This window comes from Dasypus novemcinctus, chromosome 18 (genome assembly GCF_030445035.2).
Source record: "Dasypus novemcinctus isolate mDasNov1 chromosome 18, mDasNov1.1.hap2, whole genome shotgun sequence".
NCBI lineage: Eukaryota > Metazoa > Chordata > Mammalia > Cingulata > Dasypodidae > Dasypus > Dasypus novemcinctus.
Window position 1 is genome coordinate 42,761,824 of NC_080690.1, and position 20,035 is coordinate 42,781,858.

Genomic DNA, 20,035 nt, shown 5'->3' on the forward strand with positions numbered 1-20,035 from the left:
GTCATTCAGGTCCCTAAATCCTAATTGGATTTTTTCTATCTTCTTATTGACCCCTTCTACTATCTGTTTGATTTCTGATGTACTGTCTTCCACATCACTAATTCTCTGCTCTGTCTCTTCTAGTCTGCTGATATTTGCTGCAAGTGTATTTTTGATTTCTTGAACTGTGGTGGTCATTCCCATCATATCTGTTATGTTTTTGCGTATGTCTGCAATTTCCCCTCCAAGTGATGTCTTCATGTTGTTAACCTCTTTCATTACTGCATCAAATTTGTCGGTGATAAATGTTCTGAGTTCTTTCATTGCTTGTGCCAAGTTTTGCTCCCCTTCGTGATTATTGGTTTGTTGATTGGATTCAGTCATGTTTTCCTGATTATTGGTTTGGTTTGTAGATTTTTGTTGCTTTCTGGTCATCTCTTTATTTTGACGAATTTAATCAGTTCCTTAGCTTCTTTGTCTGCTTTTGGAGGTTAATTAGTTGTTATTTTTGCATAGGTGTTATATCTTCTCTTTGTCACTTTTTTCTTCTTATTCTAGTTACTTGTTGTTGGTTAAGTTCACTTTAGAGGAAAGTATTAGTGTTGGGGAAAGGCAATTGTGTAAGCAAGGGAAAAGTGTAAAGTAGTATTGGTAATGTATGTTAACAAAGCAAGAATATGAGATCTGGGAGGATGGAGGTTAGATTCACGTAGATTGTATAGAGTTATAGCTGTAGGTAGAGTACCTTTTATGAAGTAGATGACTGAATATGGGCGGAATAGGGTATGAACTACAAAGCTATTGTTTTCATGAGAGAGGGAAAAAGAAAAGAAAGGTAATAGTTTCAAGAGTGGATAAGAGACAGAAAACAGAACAAAGGTATTAGAAATTAAGAGTTAGACACTTTGTGGATCAAAGAACGGGAGGTGGGGGGTGGAATATAGGAGAGACAGTAGATGATAGTGGATATCAAGATGCAGGGGAAGGGGGATAGTGTAGGTAGCCTAAATCAGTTCACACAGAAATGAGGCAGTGGAGGATGGGAAAACCCAGCAAATGTGAGGTGTTCCCTGTAGCACCTATTGTGTACTTGAATTAAAATAAAATAAGTGGAAAATGAGGGACAAGAGGGAAAGAGAAAACCGAGAAAAAAAAAACTAATTATAATAAAGAAAAAAAGAAAGACAAGAAGAAAGGAAGAAAGAAAAAGAGGATAGGCAAACGGTGGGGAACAGATAGGGGGAAGAGAGATACAGGTATACACGTGTCACAATTGCAACACTATCTAAAACAACAACCAAAAAAACCCCTAAATAACTGTATAAAAAAAAAGGACTTTGGGGGACACGCTAGGAGAAAAGACTAGGGGATAATGCAATATTAGCAATCAGGGCGTCAAAAAGAGTAAAAAATAAGATAAAGTGAAAATAAAAACAAAACAATATGAACCAATAAAGATAAAACGCAAACGTTAAGGTCCAGGGCACTCATGGACCCCAGGTAGACCCCAGGGCGTGATGGATTCAGGGGTGGAAAGTCTGAGACACTGAAGACTCAAGAGGTGTGAGTCTGGGGTGTGGACCGCCAGAGTCCAGGGGACCCAGACCTGGCAACCTCAAATCTGGTCCACAGAAAGCTTAGGAGCCCCGCAGTGCAACACAGCCCTCAGGGATCCCCGTAGCTGGGTGCCAGCCCCGTGGGGGAAGCCAGATCCGCGAATTCTATATTGAATGTCTGATCCCTGAAATTCACCTACTCCTCAGGGTTTCAGCCTTTGGACCGCTCCCTCCCTGTGCTCCCACGCAACGGCCACTTGAGGGCGCCTCTACACCACGGCCAGTTCAATGACCCAGATCCCAAGCCCCGCCGGGTGGGGTGGGCTTCAGCTGGAAACTCCGAAAACAGACTCTAAGATCTGAAATCCCAAACTTCGCAAAATATTCCCCAATCAGCTTCCAGACGTGTCCTCCTCCCTCACTGCACCCTACAACAGTCTCCCAATTGTGTCCCCTTATTGCCCAAAATCCAATTCCGTTGCAGATCGGCAGCCGGACCTGTGGGGATGGGGCTCCAGGCGGAAGCGCTACCCCCCCCGTCCGGCGACCAAAACGTCCCCACCTTCACAACAAAGCACCGTCTGTCTCCCCAAATCGATCTGCAAAGGAGTCTTGTCCCAACAATCCCTCACCAGCCAGCCCAGTATCCGCGAATTTCTCAGCACCGCAAAGCCTCCAGAAAAAGGAAAAAAAAAACAAAAACCCTGGCCGCCGCGGCTCCGGAGCTGCAGGAGCGCCCGCTACCGCGGCTCCGCCCACCCAAGGCTGCGGGTTTTTCATATATGACTCTCATCATGTTGAGAAAGTTTCCTTCTATTCCTATATTTTGCAATGTTTTATCAAGAAATGATGCTGGATTTTGTCAAATTCCTTTTCTGCATCTTTCAAGATGACCATGTGGGGTTTTTTCCCTTTGATTTGTTATTGTGTTGTATTTTATTATTAATTATTGATTTTCTTGTGTCGAACCATCCTTACCAGGAATAAAACCCACTTGATAGCGGTGTGTAATTCTTTTAGTATGCTTTTGGATTCTATTAGTAATTTTTGCCTCTATGTTCATTAGGGAGTTTGGTCTGAAATTTCCTTTTCTTGTAGGATATTTATCTGGCTTTGGTTTAGGGTGATGTTGTTTTCATAAAAGGTTTTGGTTAGTTTTTCCTACTCTTTTTTGGAATATTTTAAATAAGATTTGTATTAATTCTTTTCAAAATATTTAGTAAAATTTACCTGTGAAGCCACCTGGTCCCGGACTTTTCTTTTTAGGATGATTTTTGCTGAGTGATTCAATCTCTACTTATGATTGACTTGTTGAGTTCTTGTATTTCCTGTAGCATCAAGGTAGGTTGTTTGTGAGTTTCTAGGAATTTGTCCATCTCATCTTGGTTGTCTAATTTGTTGGCATGTAGTTTCTCATAATATCCTCTTATGATCCTTTTTATTTATGTGGAGTCAGTCATAATGTCACCCTTTTCATTTCTGATTATATTTATTTGCATCTTCTCTCTATTTTTCTTTTTTAGTCTAGCTAAAGATTTGTCAATTTTATTCATCCTCTCAAAGAAACAGGTTTTGGAGTTGATTTTCTTTATTTTTTCCTCTCAATATCATTTATTTCTTCTCTAACCTTCATTATTTCTTTTTTTCTGCTGCTTTGGGATTGGTTTGCCGTTCTTTTTCTAGTCTTCCTGGTGTTCAGACAGGTCTTGATTTTAGCTTCTTCTTTTTAAATGGAAGCATTGAGGTCTATAAATTTCCCTTTTAGCACTGCCTTCACGGTTATTCTGGTCTTCAACTCATCTTTCATTTTGGTTATTTTTTAAAAATAATTTCTATCTCTTTATTGAAACTAACTTTTTGCACATATAGTTTTCCTGATATCCTTTCTTTGCCTGCATTTTCCTTTATGTCTTCGATCATATATAAAACCATTAAAAAGTCTTTGTCTGATATGTCCATAGTTTTGTCTTCTTCTCTGATGATTTCACGTATTTTATCTTGTTCCTTTGGGCAGGCAATCATTTCCTGATTCTTCTTATAATCTCTTGTTGTACATTGTACATTTTAATTCTTTTATAATTCTAGTTACAGAATTAGACTCTAGTCTCTAAGGTGTCTGATCCTTATATTTGTATCCAGATAGTGTTATGACAGAGGTTTCCTTTAATGCCAGGAACTAAGAAAAAGAAAGAAATGCAAATAACTCCTTTCCCAGTCTTTGCAATTTGGCTTTGGGTTGGCTGTTGCTTTCCTTCAGCGTCTAGCTGCCTAACAATGATCTTGTAAAAGCAGCCCTAGGCAAAATCATAGGGTTCTCTCCATTCTTTTTTTTTTTTTTTTTTCTGAGCATGTACTACTGGCCTTGGGAATTCTCCCATATACATCAATCTGAATGGCGCCTCTTCTTCCTATTAAAGTCTTTCTTCATGGCTTAGGCTTTTTATTTTATGTCTTAAAGCTGGTAATCCTTTGCCCTACGCCACTGAAATTTGATTGTTTCTTACACTGATTTAGCTACCCTCAAACTACTTCTGCATGCAGGGCAAGTTCAGGGATGTCATGCTAGAGATGCATGTCTTAGTTCAGTCCTTTATTATGCCACTAGGCATATTGGTAGAGATATATATGCACCCCAGTAGGCAGACAGGAGTTACTCTGCTCCTGGAACCAGGACTGGGGATCTGCAATGAGAATGCAGTTTGGCTCCACAAAGAGTCAAGGCAGGAATGGAGGAAGTGCCAACAATGGCACCATAAAGTTTTCCTACAATTTTTATGTGTCCTTTTTCTTGACTCAGCACTTGCCCTGTTACTGCAGTATTTAAAAGTTTTCCAGATCTCTAAGAAAGATGGTATTAAAAATTTTTGTTAGTTGTTTAAAGATTCTGTGGGGGACAGAACCCTGGAGTGTCTCACTCTGGAATCTTGTTCTGTATATAACACTTTGTTTTCCATAATGTCTTAAACAACAGAGGTGTTCTCAAAGCTTTTGGTATTTGTTTCTCCTGGAAGTCTCCTTATATTTGGCTACATGGAGTGAAGTGCAAAGTACAACCCAGAGTATGTACTTAAAGGGCTGGGAGTTCTAGTCATGGCCTTACAATTGATTCTAGAATTATGCTTCTCCTCATTTGTGATCTAAGGAAATCTCAGTCAGGTGGTACCTTCCAAAACCTACTGTTTATAGACAGATACCAGTGATCTCTGAGAGAAAGGGACTGGACTAGTGTCTCATGGGACCAATATCTGTGGAATCCTAGATTTTCCTTCTACCTCTCTGACCAGTTGTTTTTAATGTTTCCTTCCATGTACCCAACATCAAATATGTCCTCTTCTCTTCCATCCTATATCTGTCCCTAGGTAATCTTATCCACTTCAAAGGCTTAAACACCAAACACAATGCTGACCACTTTGATGAAACACTTATTTCCAGCCTATGATTTTTTCAGTCTCTGAATTCACATGTTCAGTGTCTGACCTGGCAGCAGCCCCACTTTAAGTGTCCCAGCTTTCTCACATATAACACAACACTCGACTCTCTTCCTCAACCTTCTTCTTTTCCCATCTTGGTAAACTCCACTCACTCAGTTGCTGCAGCCAGAAAAGTGGGATTCATCCTTATTCCCCTTTCTCCTTTTCTGCCACTTCTTGCCTGGACTCTGAAAATTTACTGCAGTCTCTCTGCTCCCACCTTTGCTGCTCTCATAACCTACTAATCTCACAGCATCCAGAATGATCATTGAAACAAGTAAAATGATCTTGTTACATCTGCTTAAAACCTGCACTGGCTTCCTTTGCAACTTGAATGGAATCTAAACTACTTCTTAAGGCATGCAGGGTCCTGTGTGCTTGTGGGTTGGCTCTGCCTCATCTGCCAGTGTCATCTCAGCCCCTATTCTTTGCTCTGCACACTCCTGTCACAATGCTTTCCTTTCAGATCTTTACAATGAACAAGCTCTTCTCTGTCTGGGAACAGATTTCTCCCTTGACACCTCTGTTGCACATCTGCTTGTCAGAGCTGGTATTGGGCTAATAAGCAGTGCTGGATGCCAGAGATGGGCAGGAGGAGGAGAAAGTTAAAGACTCTTGTGTATAGGCTCAGCCCCAGAAAATAAGAGAAGAGAATGAATTCTGGCCTCTGAAAGTGCCACTGCCAGGGATGTGGGTTGTATTGACTGTCCTTGCAAGCAAGTGTCGATCAGTATAGCTTCAAACAGTATATGGAAATCTAAGACTTTTTCTCTCTTTCTGTCTTTCTGTCACAGATTTCTAATCCTTTGGGATGAAGAGATAGAAAGGATGGGAGCTGAGAAAGCCTCTCTGGGTCAAGTGGTCTGGAAATTCCAGAGGACGCGTGTTTTGATGGATATCGTGGTCAACATCCTGTGCATCATCATGGCTGCCATAGGGCCGGTGAGTGGCAAGAGAGGGGAGGCCTTCTTCTGCCTTGTCTCCTTGGTCCCCAGACTGGTGAAGAATGTCATTAGTTACTTTCTCTATGAGCTGGTGGGTTTAGTACATTACAATTATCTTTTGTTCCTCCGGGCAAATTTTTATAAGGCTAATCCTTGTCAAGCACAGCAGCAGCCACTGGAATTAATTAAAACGTTTGCCTCATAAAGTCAGCTTACTGACATTATGTGGCTCCTCTTGTACTAACTGCAACCCCCAGCAGACTTCTTCTCTCTCCATCATGCTGTTTTACAGACGGTTCTCATTCACCAAATCCTCCAGCAGACCGAAAGTACCTCCAGGAATATCTGGGTTGGCATCAGCCTATGCATAGCCCTTTTTGCCACAGAGTTTACCAAAGTCTTCTTTTGGGCCCTTTCCTGGGCCATAAATCACCGCACAGCAATCCGGCTGAAGGTGGCCCTCTCCACCATAATTTTTGAAAGCCTAGTGTCTTTCAAGACACTGACACACATCTCTGTTGGTGAGGTAAGTTGGTCCAGGGAGAGTCAAATTTTAGAAAATGAAATCCTGAATTTTCTGAATGTATGTGAGATGTGCTTCCTGGATGAAGCATCTGCCTCCCTTGTATTTGTTCATGTCCTTCCCATCATCCCATCTTGCTGATAAGTGAGGTAGTGGAGACTCAAAGGCAGAGGACAGGGAAGGGAGGGCTCCATTCAAGCTGGAGAATTTGGGAAGGCCTCCAAGTATCCCAGCCAGAACGAGGCTTATGGGTGACTTTGCCTAATCCCTTTGATTCTCAGTGAGGGCACTGAGACAGTGCTGAGCACACTATTGATATTTAATAAAACTGATTGACTAATGGATCAGATAATTCCAATTGTGCAAAAATTGGCTTGTGACACCACAATAATGACCACACCTGTTGGAATTCAGAGTTGAAATTTCCTTAAGCATTTGGTCTTTAGCAAAAAAATCCTTCCTAAACAAGAGACTTTCCTCAGTCAAAGGAATCCCAAGAGGTATGGGGTAAGGAAAACAACTGATACTTTCTTATAGTTGCTCTTTCAGTATATTCAAAGCATCCTGTATCAATTATGAGTAGATTCAGCTGCATATAATAAAAAACCCCAAATAACTTTGGATTAAAAAAGATGAATTTATTTTCCTCTTAAGTAAAAGGAATCAATAAAAGAGTCATCCAGGGCTGACATGAGGGTTTCTGGATCCTTTTTATCTTTCTGCATTACTCTCCTAGCACATGGCTTCCATCCACAGGATCACTGAGTAGTTCAAGATGTATGCTAGAGATCCAGCCACCCCAACCATGTTCTGAACAATTGATAAGAGGAAGGAGAGAAGAACAAAGGGATGTGTCTTCCAAGTTGATTTAGCTTCCTTTAAGAATTCATCCTCCAAATTCCATTAAACTCTTTGGCTAACATCTCATTGCCCTTAACATGGTCACATGGCTGTACTCCTTCCATAATGGAGGCTGGGATATACAGTCTTTTAGCTGGTCACATCACTTGCCTGAATACAACAGCGTTGTGGTACTCAGGAAGAAGGGGACAATACGTATAAAGACAGCTAGCACTCCCTCTAACATGCTCCTAGATGGTAATATTACTCTTTAAACCAATCTTCATTGGAATTCTCAGTCCTAAAAGATTGGCCTCCCCAAAGTCATGCCAGAATGAGACTCCCAATACTCATTGTGTTGCCCCTCCCCTGAAGGCCACCCAGTTAAAGAAGTTTTTCTCTTCTCTCCTGAGTCCTTGGCCATTCTGAAAACCTTGGTTGAGGAAAGGTTTGGATGACCCATCCAAAGCCTGAATCTCTGTGTTTTCTTTCAGGTGCTCAACATACTATCAAGTGATAGCCATTCCTTGTTTGAAGCTGCCTTGTTTTGTCCCTTGCCAGCCACCATCCCCATCCTAATGGCTGTTTGTGCGGTGTACGCCTTTTTCATTCTGGGGCCTACAGCTCTCATTGGGATATCTGTGTATATCATATTCATTCCGATCCAGGTAATAGCAGTCCTTTGCAATGATAACTGCTTTACACTTCACGTTTTGCACACACACCCTTACTGAATTGAATGCTTGAGGGAAGAGGCATGCTTTTTTAGTTTGCAACAGTCCCCAGTTCCCAACTCTCCACTATATCCTGACATTTCATGTATTTATATCATCTGCCTGTGCCCCAGTGATTTTCCCCAGACCACATCAGCTGCCATAACTTAAGCGCTGAGAGTCTCAAGCCAACTACTATTTGAACTTTTCCTGGCACTTGTATTCTGATCTCTGGATTTTTAGACCAACTGCAATTCAGCAATCCTTTCTGAACACAGTGTTTGTACCTTGATTTCAGATGTTTATGGCTAGGCTCAATTCAACTTTCCGAAGATCAGCAATTTCGGTGACAGACAAGCGAGTTCAGGCAATGAATGAGTTTCTAACCTGCATCAAGCTGATTAAAATGTATGCCTGGGAGAATTCTTTTATGGACACTGTTCGAGGTAGGATGAGCAGCTATTTAAAGAACCACTTACTCTGTAGAATGTGCTCTTCAGTGGGAGTCTTAAGGTTCCCAGGGCCAGGCATTCCAAAGGGACTTGAGGGGGCCTTCTGAGCTGCTCTGTAGGCTTTTCAAAGGGTTATGGAGATTTGTAACACACCTAGGCATCTGTTATAGTGAACCCAAGGGCTCAGCAGGTTGGTGACATATGGTTTAGACTTTAGTGAAGCAAGTGGACCCTGGTACTGACCAGTTACCTTTACAAAAATAATTCACTAAAACGTTATGATAGCAGGAGAGCTATCACAATATATTTCCTTAACTTAGGAAATTCCTACACACATACAAACACACACACATGCACACACTCCCACCCACACACATATATCTCCTCCTTGCCTGCAACAGCTCCATCATGTTGGATGGTCCACTGACTTAACATTCCTTGGGTAGATATAAGGATGCATGTATAATTTTTTTGTAAAGATGGTATTAGAACTATTTCAATCAAATATAAATGCAAATCTAATTGCAGGGACATTTACATAATTGCTGACATAGACTCAGGTGGTTGGCCAGTTAATGATCTGAGCCATTGTTACAATTGACTCTCTGGGTCTACAATTACACTCTTGCACCAGCATATAATTGGGATTAAATCTATATATCCATGTTTTAAGGAGTGGCTTTAGGAAGTGCCCCAGGGTGGGACACCAGCAGCCCTACATGACCCTCTTTTAAGGACCCAGGAACACTTCCTCACACACTCAACTCTCTTCAGTACAGTATAATTTAATTTGATTAAATCTGATTCCATTTAATTCAATTTAACTCAACTCAATCTTACTCAAGTCAGATTAATCCAATAAATATTCACCACATTCCTACTAGGCACATTGCCATGGAGCTCCACAGTGATCAGGAAAAGTGTCCCTGCTTTTTAAGATTAAGGGAGGATGAACTTACTAAGCTCAAAAATAGCTCTGAAGTTTTTGGCTCTTCCTCTAGAATATAGCTGGAATCCATCTGCTTCTCTTCATTCCTCCACCACTCTAGTTCAGGCCAACATCCTCTCCCTCCTGTCCTATGGCAAATAATTCTGGATGCTTCCTCTGTTTTTCCTCTTGTACTCAACAATCCATTATACACCTAGCAGCCAGAGTGAACTTTAAAAATGTCAATCAGGTCATGCCCCTCCCTATTGAAAGTCTTTGGTGGCTACTCATCACTCTTAGAGTTATTCAAGCGTAGGACTTTAGAATGAAACTCAAATTCCTTCACCTGGACTATTAGGTCGACATGATCTGCCCCCAGCTGACCTCTCTTCCCTCATCACATCTTTTGCTGGCCCTTGGTACCTCCACTTCATTCCTCAGGACCTTTGCACACACTTCTTCTGCTGAGAAGAATGCTCTTCTGCTAGATGTTCCTAGTGACTTTGTCTTGACTTTAAGTTTCCTCTCAAATGTCACTAACTCTAGAAGCCTGTTGAACATAGTCCATGGAGGCCCTTTCCCACCAGTTCTTCTTAATCACTTGACACTGCTTATTTCTTTCATATCACCCACCACCATTTGTAATGATCTTATGCAACTGTTTCTTTTTTCTTAGAGTTATTTATTTATTTATTTATTCCCCACACCCCCCCCCCCCCCACGTTGTCTGCTCTCTGTGTCCATTTGCTGTGTGTTCTTCTGTGACCGCTTCTATCCTTATCTGTGGCACCGGGAATCTATGTTTCTTTCTGTTGCGTCATCTTGTTGTGTCAGCTCTCCGTGTGTGCGGCGCCATTCCTGGGCAGGCTGCTCTTTCTTTCGTGCTGGGCAGCTCTCTTTACGGGGTACACTCCTTGCACGTGGGGCTCCCCTGTGTGGGGGACACCCCTGTGTGGCTGGGCACTCCTTGTGCACATCAGCACTGCACGTGGGCCAGCTCCACATGGGTCAAGGAGGACCAGGGTTTGAACTGTGGACCTCCCATGTGGTAGACAGACGCCCTATCTATTGGGCCAATTCCGCATCCTGCAGTTGTTTCTTTATTGTTTTTCTCCTCCACTGGAAGAGGGCTGAGATCTTGCTTATATGCCCCAGCACCAAGCACAGTAGTACCTGGCATATAGTAGACATCAGATTAAAATTTGTTGAATGAATGAATGTAGTAATTATTCTAACAGCTAAAATAGGGAAAGTGTCACAAAAGAAACTGAGAGAAGATCCTGGGGCCTCCAGGGGGTGCCAGCTAGGTTGAGAGACCAGGAAAGTTCTTATGCCAGGGATGGCATTTTAGATAGACCTTGAAGGAAGGCAAGAATTGGGATACACAGAGTTGGGGAGATCTCCAGGCAGGAGCAAAAACCTAAAAGTGGAGATATATGAATGTGCTTGGGGAGAAAGGAGTGGCTGGGTATTCTGGAGGTGAAGGGCATGTGGAGAACAGAACTTTGGATCCTGGAAGAACTAGGTTCCAACCCTGGCTCTACCACTTAAAGGGCACGTTCTTTAACCTGACTGAGACTGTTCCCTCTCCTGTCAAGAAGGTGTCACAATGGTCTCTCCCTCATCACACAGTGGTGGGAGCAATCTAATGAACAGGGCATGTGAAGGGTCCAGCAGAGCCCTTGGCACCCAGGAAGTACTCAGTAAGCAGCACCTAGGGCTGTGGTGTTGCTAATGCAAATGTGTTTTTGCAGATGAGGCTGAAATCAGGGTTGTTGAATAAGCACCAAGGAAAGGAGGCTTGAATTTAATTTGTGAGCAGTGCAGAGAAATGGGCATCTGGCTTTATGAAAAGGGAGAAATGTCATAAATTTTTTAAATGTATTCCTGGGACACAGAGCAAGGACTCTAGTAGCCTTCAGACCTGCATACGTGTTTGGCTTGGCCAATACAATTTAATTTAAAAAATTTAAAATATTTAAATTTTTTCCAATTAAAGTCCAATATTTAAAAGTAAGCAGATGTCTTACAAATCTCAGACTTTTTCGCCATTTGCTGGTGCTCAGAAGTGGCTGCACCTTTCAACAAAGCATGTGTTCCCCATTTTGCTACTTTTGACACCTTCCCTCTGCACTTATTCTGCCCACCCCCCTCATTTATGTTATTTGCTTGGCCCAGGTAGGCATAGGAGTTTATGATTCCTGACATATGGAGAATCAGAACTAGAAGGGGACTTGGAACCACCTATTAATGGCAGTTGACATGCACTGAGCTCTCTGTTTGCTCTGGGCTTCTGCCTGGTACTTTCTGTGGTCCTTACAACCAAAATTATTAGCACTTATTTGGAGAAGGATTAGGTTAAGGGTAATACATTTCTTTCTTTTTTTTTTAAAGGTTTTTATTTATTTATTTATTTCTCTTTCCTTCTCCCCCCCCCCCACTTGTCTGTTCTCTTTGTCTATTTTCTGTGTCTTCTTCTTTGTCCACTTCTGTTGTTGTCAGCGGCATGGGAATCTGTGCTTCTTTTTGTTGCATCATCTTGTTGTATCAGCTCTCCATTTGTGCGGCGCCATTCCTGGGCAGGCTGAACTTTCTTTCGCGCTGGGTGGCTCTCCTTACAGGGCGCACTCCTTGTGAGTGGGGCTCCCTCACGTGGGGGACACCTCTGCATGGCATGGCACTCCTTGCGTGCATCAGCACTGTGCATGGGCCAGCTCCACGTGGGTCAAGGAGGCCCGGGGTTTGAACCACGGACCTCCCATGTGGTAGGCGGACGCCCTAACCACTGGGCCAAGTCCGCTTCCCAGTAATACATTTCTTAATACTGGTACCTGACATGCAAGATAAGATTGTCTTGGACTGTTTTATATTCCACAGGTATAAGAAAGAGGGAAAGAAAGTTACTGGAGAAAGCTGGGTATGTCCAAAGTGGGAACTCAGCGCTGGCCCCTATTGTGTCCACCATCGCCATTGTGCTGACATTCTCCTGCCATATCCTCCTGGGACACAAGCTCACCGCCCCTGTGGTAAGAAACTTTTTTCCGCCTGTAGCAGTTTGATATAATTGATGAATTACAAAAAGAAATATTGCATTATGTTTGTAATCTGATCTGTACCTGGGCATGATTGAGTTATCATTAGGGTGTGGAGTCCCCACCCAGTATCCCCACCCTTTGGTGGGTGGAGACTCACAGATAAAAGGTATGGCAAAGGACAGAGTTGGAGCTTTTGATGCCGGGATTTCTGATGTTAGTTTGACGCTGAAGACTCAGGAAGTCAATACCTAGAGGAAAGAGAAACCAGCACCTGGAAGGAAGGAGCCTGGAACCCAGAGAAAAACAAGCCTAGGAACATAGGAACCCAGGAAGCCTGAACCCTCACAGATGTTGTCAGCCATCTTGCTCCAAATAGACTTTGGTGAGAGAAGTAACTTAGGCTTTATGGCCTGGTATCTGTAAGCTCCTACCCCAAATAAATACCCTTTATAAAAACCAACCAATTTCTGGCATTTTGCATCAGCACCCCTTTGACTGACTAATAGGCACCCTGACCACATTAAGTCCCAGGTTGGAAGCTCACCTTTTCCAGCTTTGGCATCAGGGCACCCCATCCCTGTGGGCCAGACTATGGCAGAATGCAACCCTAACTTTTAAAAGCAAGTGCATGGGCTGATGAGGAACCAAGGAGAGCCTGATCCATGGCAGGGTGGGAGTAGTTAATGTTGGAATATAATTTTATATTTGGAAACCAGAACTGAAACCAAACAAACTCTTGGTTGTTTTATTTATACATATTACAGTAAGGAGTATTTGAGAAAACTATCTTGCTGGGATATGGTTTTAGCATAAGGAGAGGCAAAGCAGGGCTCTGCTCAGAGCCTGGGGTCTCATTTAAATCCTGCCCTACTACTTACTGGCTATGATGTGTAGCAGATGATTGAATCTCTCTTTTCTAGACTTTATGACGGTCCTTATCAGTGTGGTGGTAAGGATTGAATGAGAAGCATGTAGAAATGTTCCTGGGCAAGTAGTTAGTGCCGTATCCTTGTTTGCTATTATTATCAGCTTGATTCTCTTCTAGCCCAGACAAATTCAGGTTGAAAACCTCAATGGGAGAAGTGAGATTAGTAGTGTGAGATGCTCTTCTTTTTTTTTTTTTTTTTTTTTTTTTTGCAAATGGGCCTGAACAGTGGAAGGTAAAGAAATGCTGAGCTAAAGGAAAAATGACCCTGGCTTAAATAAAGAAACAAACAGCTAAGATATTAAACTAAGTGTCTGAAGGGCAAATAGTTGAAGGAAAGTCAATAAAGTCAAGGAAAAAAGAGCAAAAAATAGATAAGCATAAGTGCACTCAGAGAGGAAGAATTGCACCCAAATTAAGGATCCCAAAGGGGAGGGCAGGAGGGATGTTTGAGAATCCAGGATGCTGCTGCCAGTGCACACTTTGAGGGGGTGGGGGTTGCTAATCCCATTATCACCTTGTGTTTCTTTGTGAGGAGCTCTTATTTTCTCAGGTTCCTCAGCAGGGAATAAATAGCTCATGCAGTTTACTCTCACACTCTAGGGCATTGAATTGGACCATAAACCCCAAGCCAGAATGGATGGCAATGATGTACTAAAGCCTAAATGGAACACTGCCCAATTATTTAACTGCTTTCTCTGATCTCAGACAAAAAGAAAATTCCCCAAAAACATACCAGGCAAATCGATTCAAAACCAAAATGAGTGTGCATAGTTAATATTTTCTAAAAACAATTGCTTCAGAAGAAACCTGGACCCAAAACTAATTCCCTGAAAGCAAAGCTCATTTTTCTTTGGGTTTGGAATCCCTGGCAGTTGCTTCCTCTGCCAGGGCCATGTCAGTAGAAGGTCTGTCATGAGGTGCTTTCTCACCTCAGGCAGAGTAGGGCAACCCATGTGCCTGGACCAAGGTGGTGCTTTGGGACCTGGAGGAGTTCACTTGTCTATTGGAATGGATTTAGGACCAGGTAAGATGGCATCATCCTTCATCACCTCTTAAGGAAGTAATTAGGATTGGTTGAAGTCTGAAACCCTGTCCATGGAGCCCATTCAACACCAGGCAGGATTATTCAGGAATTTGTTGAAGGCAGTTAATTTCTTACATGGGTGGCTAGAGAGAGGCTTCTCATTATAAGTTGGATAGATGAGAAGATGAACTCAGAGATGAGATTATATATCCCTGGGGGTACAAACAGAAATGAAGAAACTTGCATCCACTAAGGCTGTAAGTTATTAACTACCCACCAGGTAGGGTTCAGGGAGGAAGGCTGCAGTGAAGAGAGGAGGTAATGTTTTGGGAACCTCAGTTGGACAAAGGCTGTCAAGTTTGGCCGTGGTGTGTAGGATCTCAGGGCATGGAAGCCAGGCCCAGGAGCAGAAGAGTCCCACCCCAGTAGCCAGCATGGTCCTTCCTGGAGGTTCTGCCTTCATCCCTGTATTCCCCCTCTTCTCTTCAAAACGATTAAAAACAGTCATGAAATGTGTCATCCTGTTGATGCAAGGACCAGGAAAACCATTTTTATTTTCAATTTTCCCCCAAATTCACTGTAAATAACTGTAACTTTGGTTAAAATAAAAAAGTCTTCCATGTAAGCAGAGCTTTGTCTTTTCAAATAGGGTTTAAAAGAGGTAAGGAAGGGAGGGGGAGGGAGGAAAGAGAAACAGGAGAGACTTTTTTACCCAGGGAGAAGCTGGACAGCACAGGGTAAACTCGATACTGAGGTGGTTTTGCACAAATAAAGAACAACAGTCAGTTTCTAAGTCTCCACACACATACATGGGGTAGGAGATATCCCATACCTTTATCCCTGGGGCTGTGTATGGTATAGAGAAGGATGTTCTAGCTCCAAAGGTCAGATGCCTCTGAAACAACCAAGTAGAAGGGATGGTTTAGGAAAATCAACCTAAGGTTTTGAGTGTAGGTATAGTAGGGATATGGTATGAATGGAGATTTCCAAATGCATTCAGTTAGAGGTCTGCCTCAGATTCTTTCTCCTCTGGATCAACACAGACAGGTGATATATTCTCATCACATTGGTGAAAATCCAAAACCAGAATGGATTAAGATGCCACTGATTCTAATTTGCCAATCCATGGTGCCTGAGCCATGCAACAACAACAAAATGATTCCTCTGAGAATTCCAACTAAGACACTATTTCTCATCTTAGTAAGTTTAAACCCATGTGTATAATGGTTCAGAGCCAAGATAATATCCTATCCTGAAACCTATACCTCTCTTTTGTTCTTTAGGCATTTAGTGTGATTTCCATGTTTAATGTGATGAAGTTTTCAATTGCAATCTTGCCTTTCTCAGTGAAGGCAGTGGCCGAAGCCAATGTCTCCCTAAGGAGAATGAAGGTATAAGCAACACTGGGTGAGTAGGGAGTTCTAGGAGGAAAAATTCTCAGATATGGGGAAGCCAGGTCAACACATTGGAGGATTGGATCACTGGTTGGGTGAAAATCCACTCAGAGTTGAATCATCCATAAATGTGCATGGAGGAGGGTATAGCAGAGCTTTATAGATTATCTTCTCTTTTGGTTAAAATGAGAGTCTCTGTACATGGAGTTGATATTTTTCTATCCAGGCTACATATCTTAAACTGCTCCAGGAGTGGGGTTGGGTTTGCATTGAATCATCCCTCTTTAACTTCATTTCTCCTGTGTTTGGTGTGGTGATGGGCATGGTGAAGAAGGTCGTGGGAGTCACCACATTCATGCACTCATGTAGGCACTTTATTCATTCACTTATTCAATCATTGAAGATTTTCTGTATGCCTCCTCTATATAAGGCACTGTGGGACATGCAAATATGAGGAATATAAAGCCTTTCTTTATTCTCCAAACTAGGGTAGAGTTAGGTACCCCAGCAATTGCTATATGAGCTAAGGGTATAAATGACATGCAAGATGGCAGATAAAGTGGTTTTGAAGATCAAATGAGAAAAGGAAAAGGAGAAGGGCATTCCATTTGAGGGAATGACATGTCCAGATGTCTATAAATTGACTGAATAGTCTTATTCACCCATGCCAGAAATCTGGAGGTCATTTTAAGCATCCTAGGTTCTCCCACCCTCACATACCACCCTTATCCTGATCACTGTATTTCCTCAGTTTTAAGTGGCACCATTGTAAGACTGGATTGGAAGGGGCTGTTGAGTTATGACTTTTTAAACAAAACACAAAACCAACATAATAACATTAACTATATATTATGATATTAGAAAAAATATTAGAGGTGTTTATAGACTAGTAGGACAATGGTATTTCTTGAATCCTCAATCTCCTTTTGCTGCCATCTTCATTCAGTGCTTCATCATCTCTCATCTGAATAATCACAGTGACTTATAAACCAAGCCTCTTTTTCCCAATATTGTCATCCTCAAATCCATTCAATTCAACACAGCCATTGGTCTGGCCACTGATAGTTATTTGCTTGAAATCATTGAATGTTTGCTTTCAATCCTCCCTCCCTCTCCTCCCCTGAAGATTGAGCCTGAGTCCTCATCAGCTGGTCCTCAGTTGTGTCTCCATCTCATTCTCATTTCCTATCCTCTTCCTACCTTGAACTCTGTGTTGAGTGACTCTGAGTTGCTTAATTGATGCCCCTTCCCAAATGCCGTTGCACATTGCCTTGACCCTACTAGAAAACGTTTGCTGTCTCTTTTGTCCCTCATTTTTACCTATACAGAATCTGCTCTTAAAGCTCAGCTCAGCCTTCAAGTATATGGAGCTCTGGGATGGGGAGCCAAGTGTCCCTCTCTGGCAGTTGCAAGGTTTTGTCTTTGTCACACTTCACTGAAATGATTTGTGCATGTTACTCTCTCCCCCCAGACTGTACTTTGTTCAAGGGTAGAAACTATGCTTTATTATTACTTGCATTTCTGCTATTAACCTATATCTGGCACATAGCAGGCACTTGACAAATGTTTTATTGAACTGAGCTGAGTGGGGACCTAGAAGGAGAATACAATAGAGACTGAGAAGTGATCTTGGTTTCATAAGCATGAGTGCTATGCAGTGAAACTCATCCCCCCAAAACTAGCAAGACCCGCTATCTTATGTGTGAGGAAGAAATGTAGCTAGGGAAAGCATCCTCCAAAGTGGGTGAACCACATAGGCATGCGGTTAAAAGGCATCCATCTTAAATAGTATGACCTAGTGGCCTATTTCTGGGACTGCTTCTCTTGGGAGAATAACTTCATAGTCTCTTCCCTGAATATCATATATGGAATTGCCAACACTGTGATTGTGGGTCATTAAAACTATATTGGGATGATTCTTACAAATGGATGATGTCTGCACAGTTAATCTTGTCTTTTTAATCTTAGAAAATTCTCATAAATAAAAGCCCCCCATCTTACATCACCAAACCAGAAGACCCTGATACTGTCTTGCTGTTAGCAAATGCCACCCTGACATGGGAGCAAGAAGTCAGCAGGAAAAGTGACCTTAACAAAATACAGATTCAGAAAAGGTATTCTATCAAGAAGAACAGGCTAGAGGCATACAAAGATCTGAGTCCATCAGCCCAGAGAGTTGTTGGCCCAGAGGAGCAGCGTGGTGGCCCCAAGGCAATTCTGCACAACATAAGCTTTGTGGTGAGAAAGGTGGGTATATCTTCTATCCTTAATTCTTGTATAGCACAGCTTTGGTCTCCTCAAGACCTAGTAGAATCCAGTTTGAACTGGAGGCTCTGATTTTCTTCCCATATTTTCTACTGTGTCTGTGAACATGAGAGACATATTCTGCAATCTGAGGAAAGAGGATGGTTCTATTAGTACCAATCCTTAATATCTCCTTTGGAGCCACCAGCAATTTTGAATGGACAATCCACCAAAGGTGGCTAGACTTAAACCAATGAGATTTTGTAAATCTTATCAGGTTTGTTCTTAATTTCACATTGGAGTATTGTGATAAATAATAGTAACTGACAATTATAAGCACTTATGATTTACCAGGTTCCCGATTAACTCATTTTATCACTCCAATAACCTTATGAAGTAGATACTACAACTACCCCTACTTCGTGATTGAGGAAACTGAGTGTTAAGAACATGAAAATGCTTTCCCAAGGACACATAGCTAGCAAACGGCTGAGGAGGGCTTCACACCCAGTGCACTTGGCTCCATAGTCTGTGCTCTCAACCACCATGCAATGTAGCACATGTCAAAAGCAAAATGGAATCAGCAAGCAGTCCAGTAAAGGAAGTGGGCTAGAGTCTGTGGGCTGCTCTCTTCCTGCAGGATTGGTGGAAGGAGTCCTCAGGCAAAGCTATGAATTAGGGAATACTTAACTTTCTCCTGCGGGTAGCTTTCTAGGACAGGGAGCTCAGCAGCAGCATTCCCAGCGTTTCAGTGTTGATTTTGTTGCAGATGGCTCAGCATTAATCTTGTGCCTAGTATTTTAATCTCCTACCTTGTTGACTCATCCTTTCTCTGTGTGAGCACTGTAGAAGAAGAAGTTTTTATTTTTTATGTGATGTTAAGGTCAATGGCCGGTGTGAGAGTAGTATCTTTTGTAGCTAACAAGGCCATCTGCTACATACTCATTGGAAATAACATGCAGTGTGCTGAGTGCAGTTGTGCTTGGTTGCTGCTGTATGCATCCCACTTTGCCTTCTCATCACTCTTCCCCTGCATTGGAAGTGCAGCACCCTGTTTGCTCCAACCCTGCCTTCAGAGTTGCACCAGAGAGACTTCACTGAATACTCTCATATTCCAAAAGACTTTTCTTCTAATGTTCATTTCATGAAGTTGTTAACTCCTGGATTTGTGCATCAAAGACATGGTCAATGTTTTGTGAGGTTAAAGATAGTGGGAGCAATATGGTGTCTTCTGAGTTAAGAGTATCCCTCTGGTGTCTGATGGACCTGGTTCCAGTCCTGGCTCCATCACTTTCTAGCTATGTGACCTTGGGTCTGCTGCTTAACCCCTTTTGAGGCTATTTTCTTCATCTGGTTGATGGATGTTTTAATAATAGTACCCACATTACAAGGTGGTTGTGAGAAGTAAGAGATACTGTATAAAAATGCTAAACCCAGAGTAAGTCTCAACAGATATTAGTGCACATGCCCATCTTAAATGTGCCCTTAGGTAGTCAAGTTTTTTCCAACTTAGTTCCTTGATTCCACAAGACTATTGCCTTTATAAGGCCAGGACCCATCTGTCTTCTTCACATTATGACCTCAGCACTGAGCCCAATGAGCAGCACAGAGTAGGTTCCTAATAAAGTTTGTTGAATGAACAAATGAGCAATAAAAAATCTGTAAATACAGGCCTCATATATTTTCTGCTAAAGACAGGGATGCAGCTGGAAGGATCGGACCTGGCCCCACACAGTGACCAGAACTCACTGTGGGAGCCTGGATCCATACCTGGGTCTCTTTGTCCAGAAGTCTCCATAATATCCTCGTTCCTTGAATCCTTTCATTGGATTTAAAATGGATCTGTTTCACTTACATGCAGCCTTAGTGACACATGGGCTCCCTAAGAGTAGGGACTGTCTCTGCCCCAATCATTATATTGTCTCTAGTGTCTAACATGGTGGCTGGTGCTCAATAAAGACTTGTAAAATTAACTAATGATGATAGGCAGTGACCCTCATGTGCT

General features: G+C 42.3%; 1 protein-coding gene across 2 annotated transcripts in view; it reads left to right on the top strand.

Moving 5' to 3' along the window:
* The window catches only part of ABCC12 (ATP binding cassette subfamily C member 12), a 98,699-nt gene that overhangs the window by 42,268 nt on the left and 36,396 nt on the right, over positions 1-20,035 (top strand). For both annotated transcript variants that reach the window (XR_011646311.1, XM_058280053.2), the window contains exons 4-10: positions 5,800-5,947; positions 6,242-6,475; positions 7,807-7,980; positions 8,324-8,471; positions 12,283-12,431; positions 15,676-15,783; positions 17,755-18,033. Coding sequence is in view for 1 of the 2 variants with exons in the window: in XM_058280053.2 (XP_058136036.1) it covers positions 5,800-5,947; positions 6,242-6,475; positions 7,807-7,980; positions 8,324-8,471; positions 12,283-12,431; positions 15,676-15,783; positions 17,755-18,033 (1,240 nt within the window). In the remaining variant the exon portion in view is untranslated. The remainder of the gene's footprint in view (positions 1-5,799; positions 5,948-6,241; positions 6,476-7,806; positions 7,981-8,323; positions 8,472-12,282; positions 12,432-15,675; positions 15,784-17,754; positions 18,034-20,035) is intronic.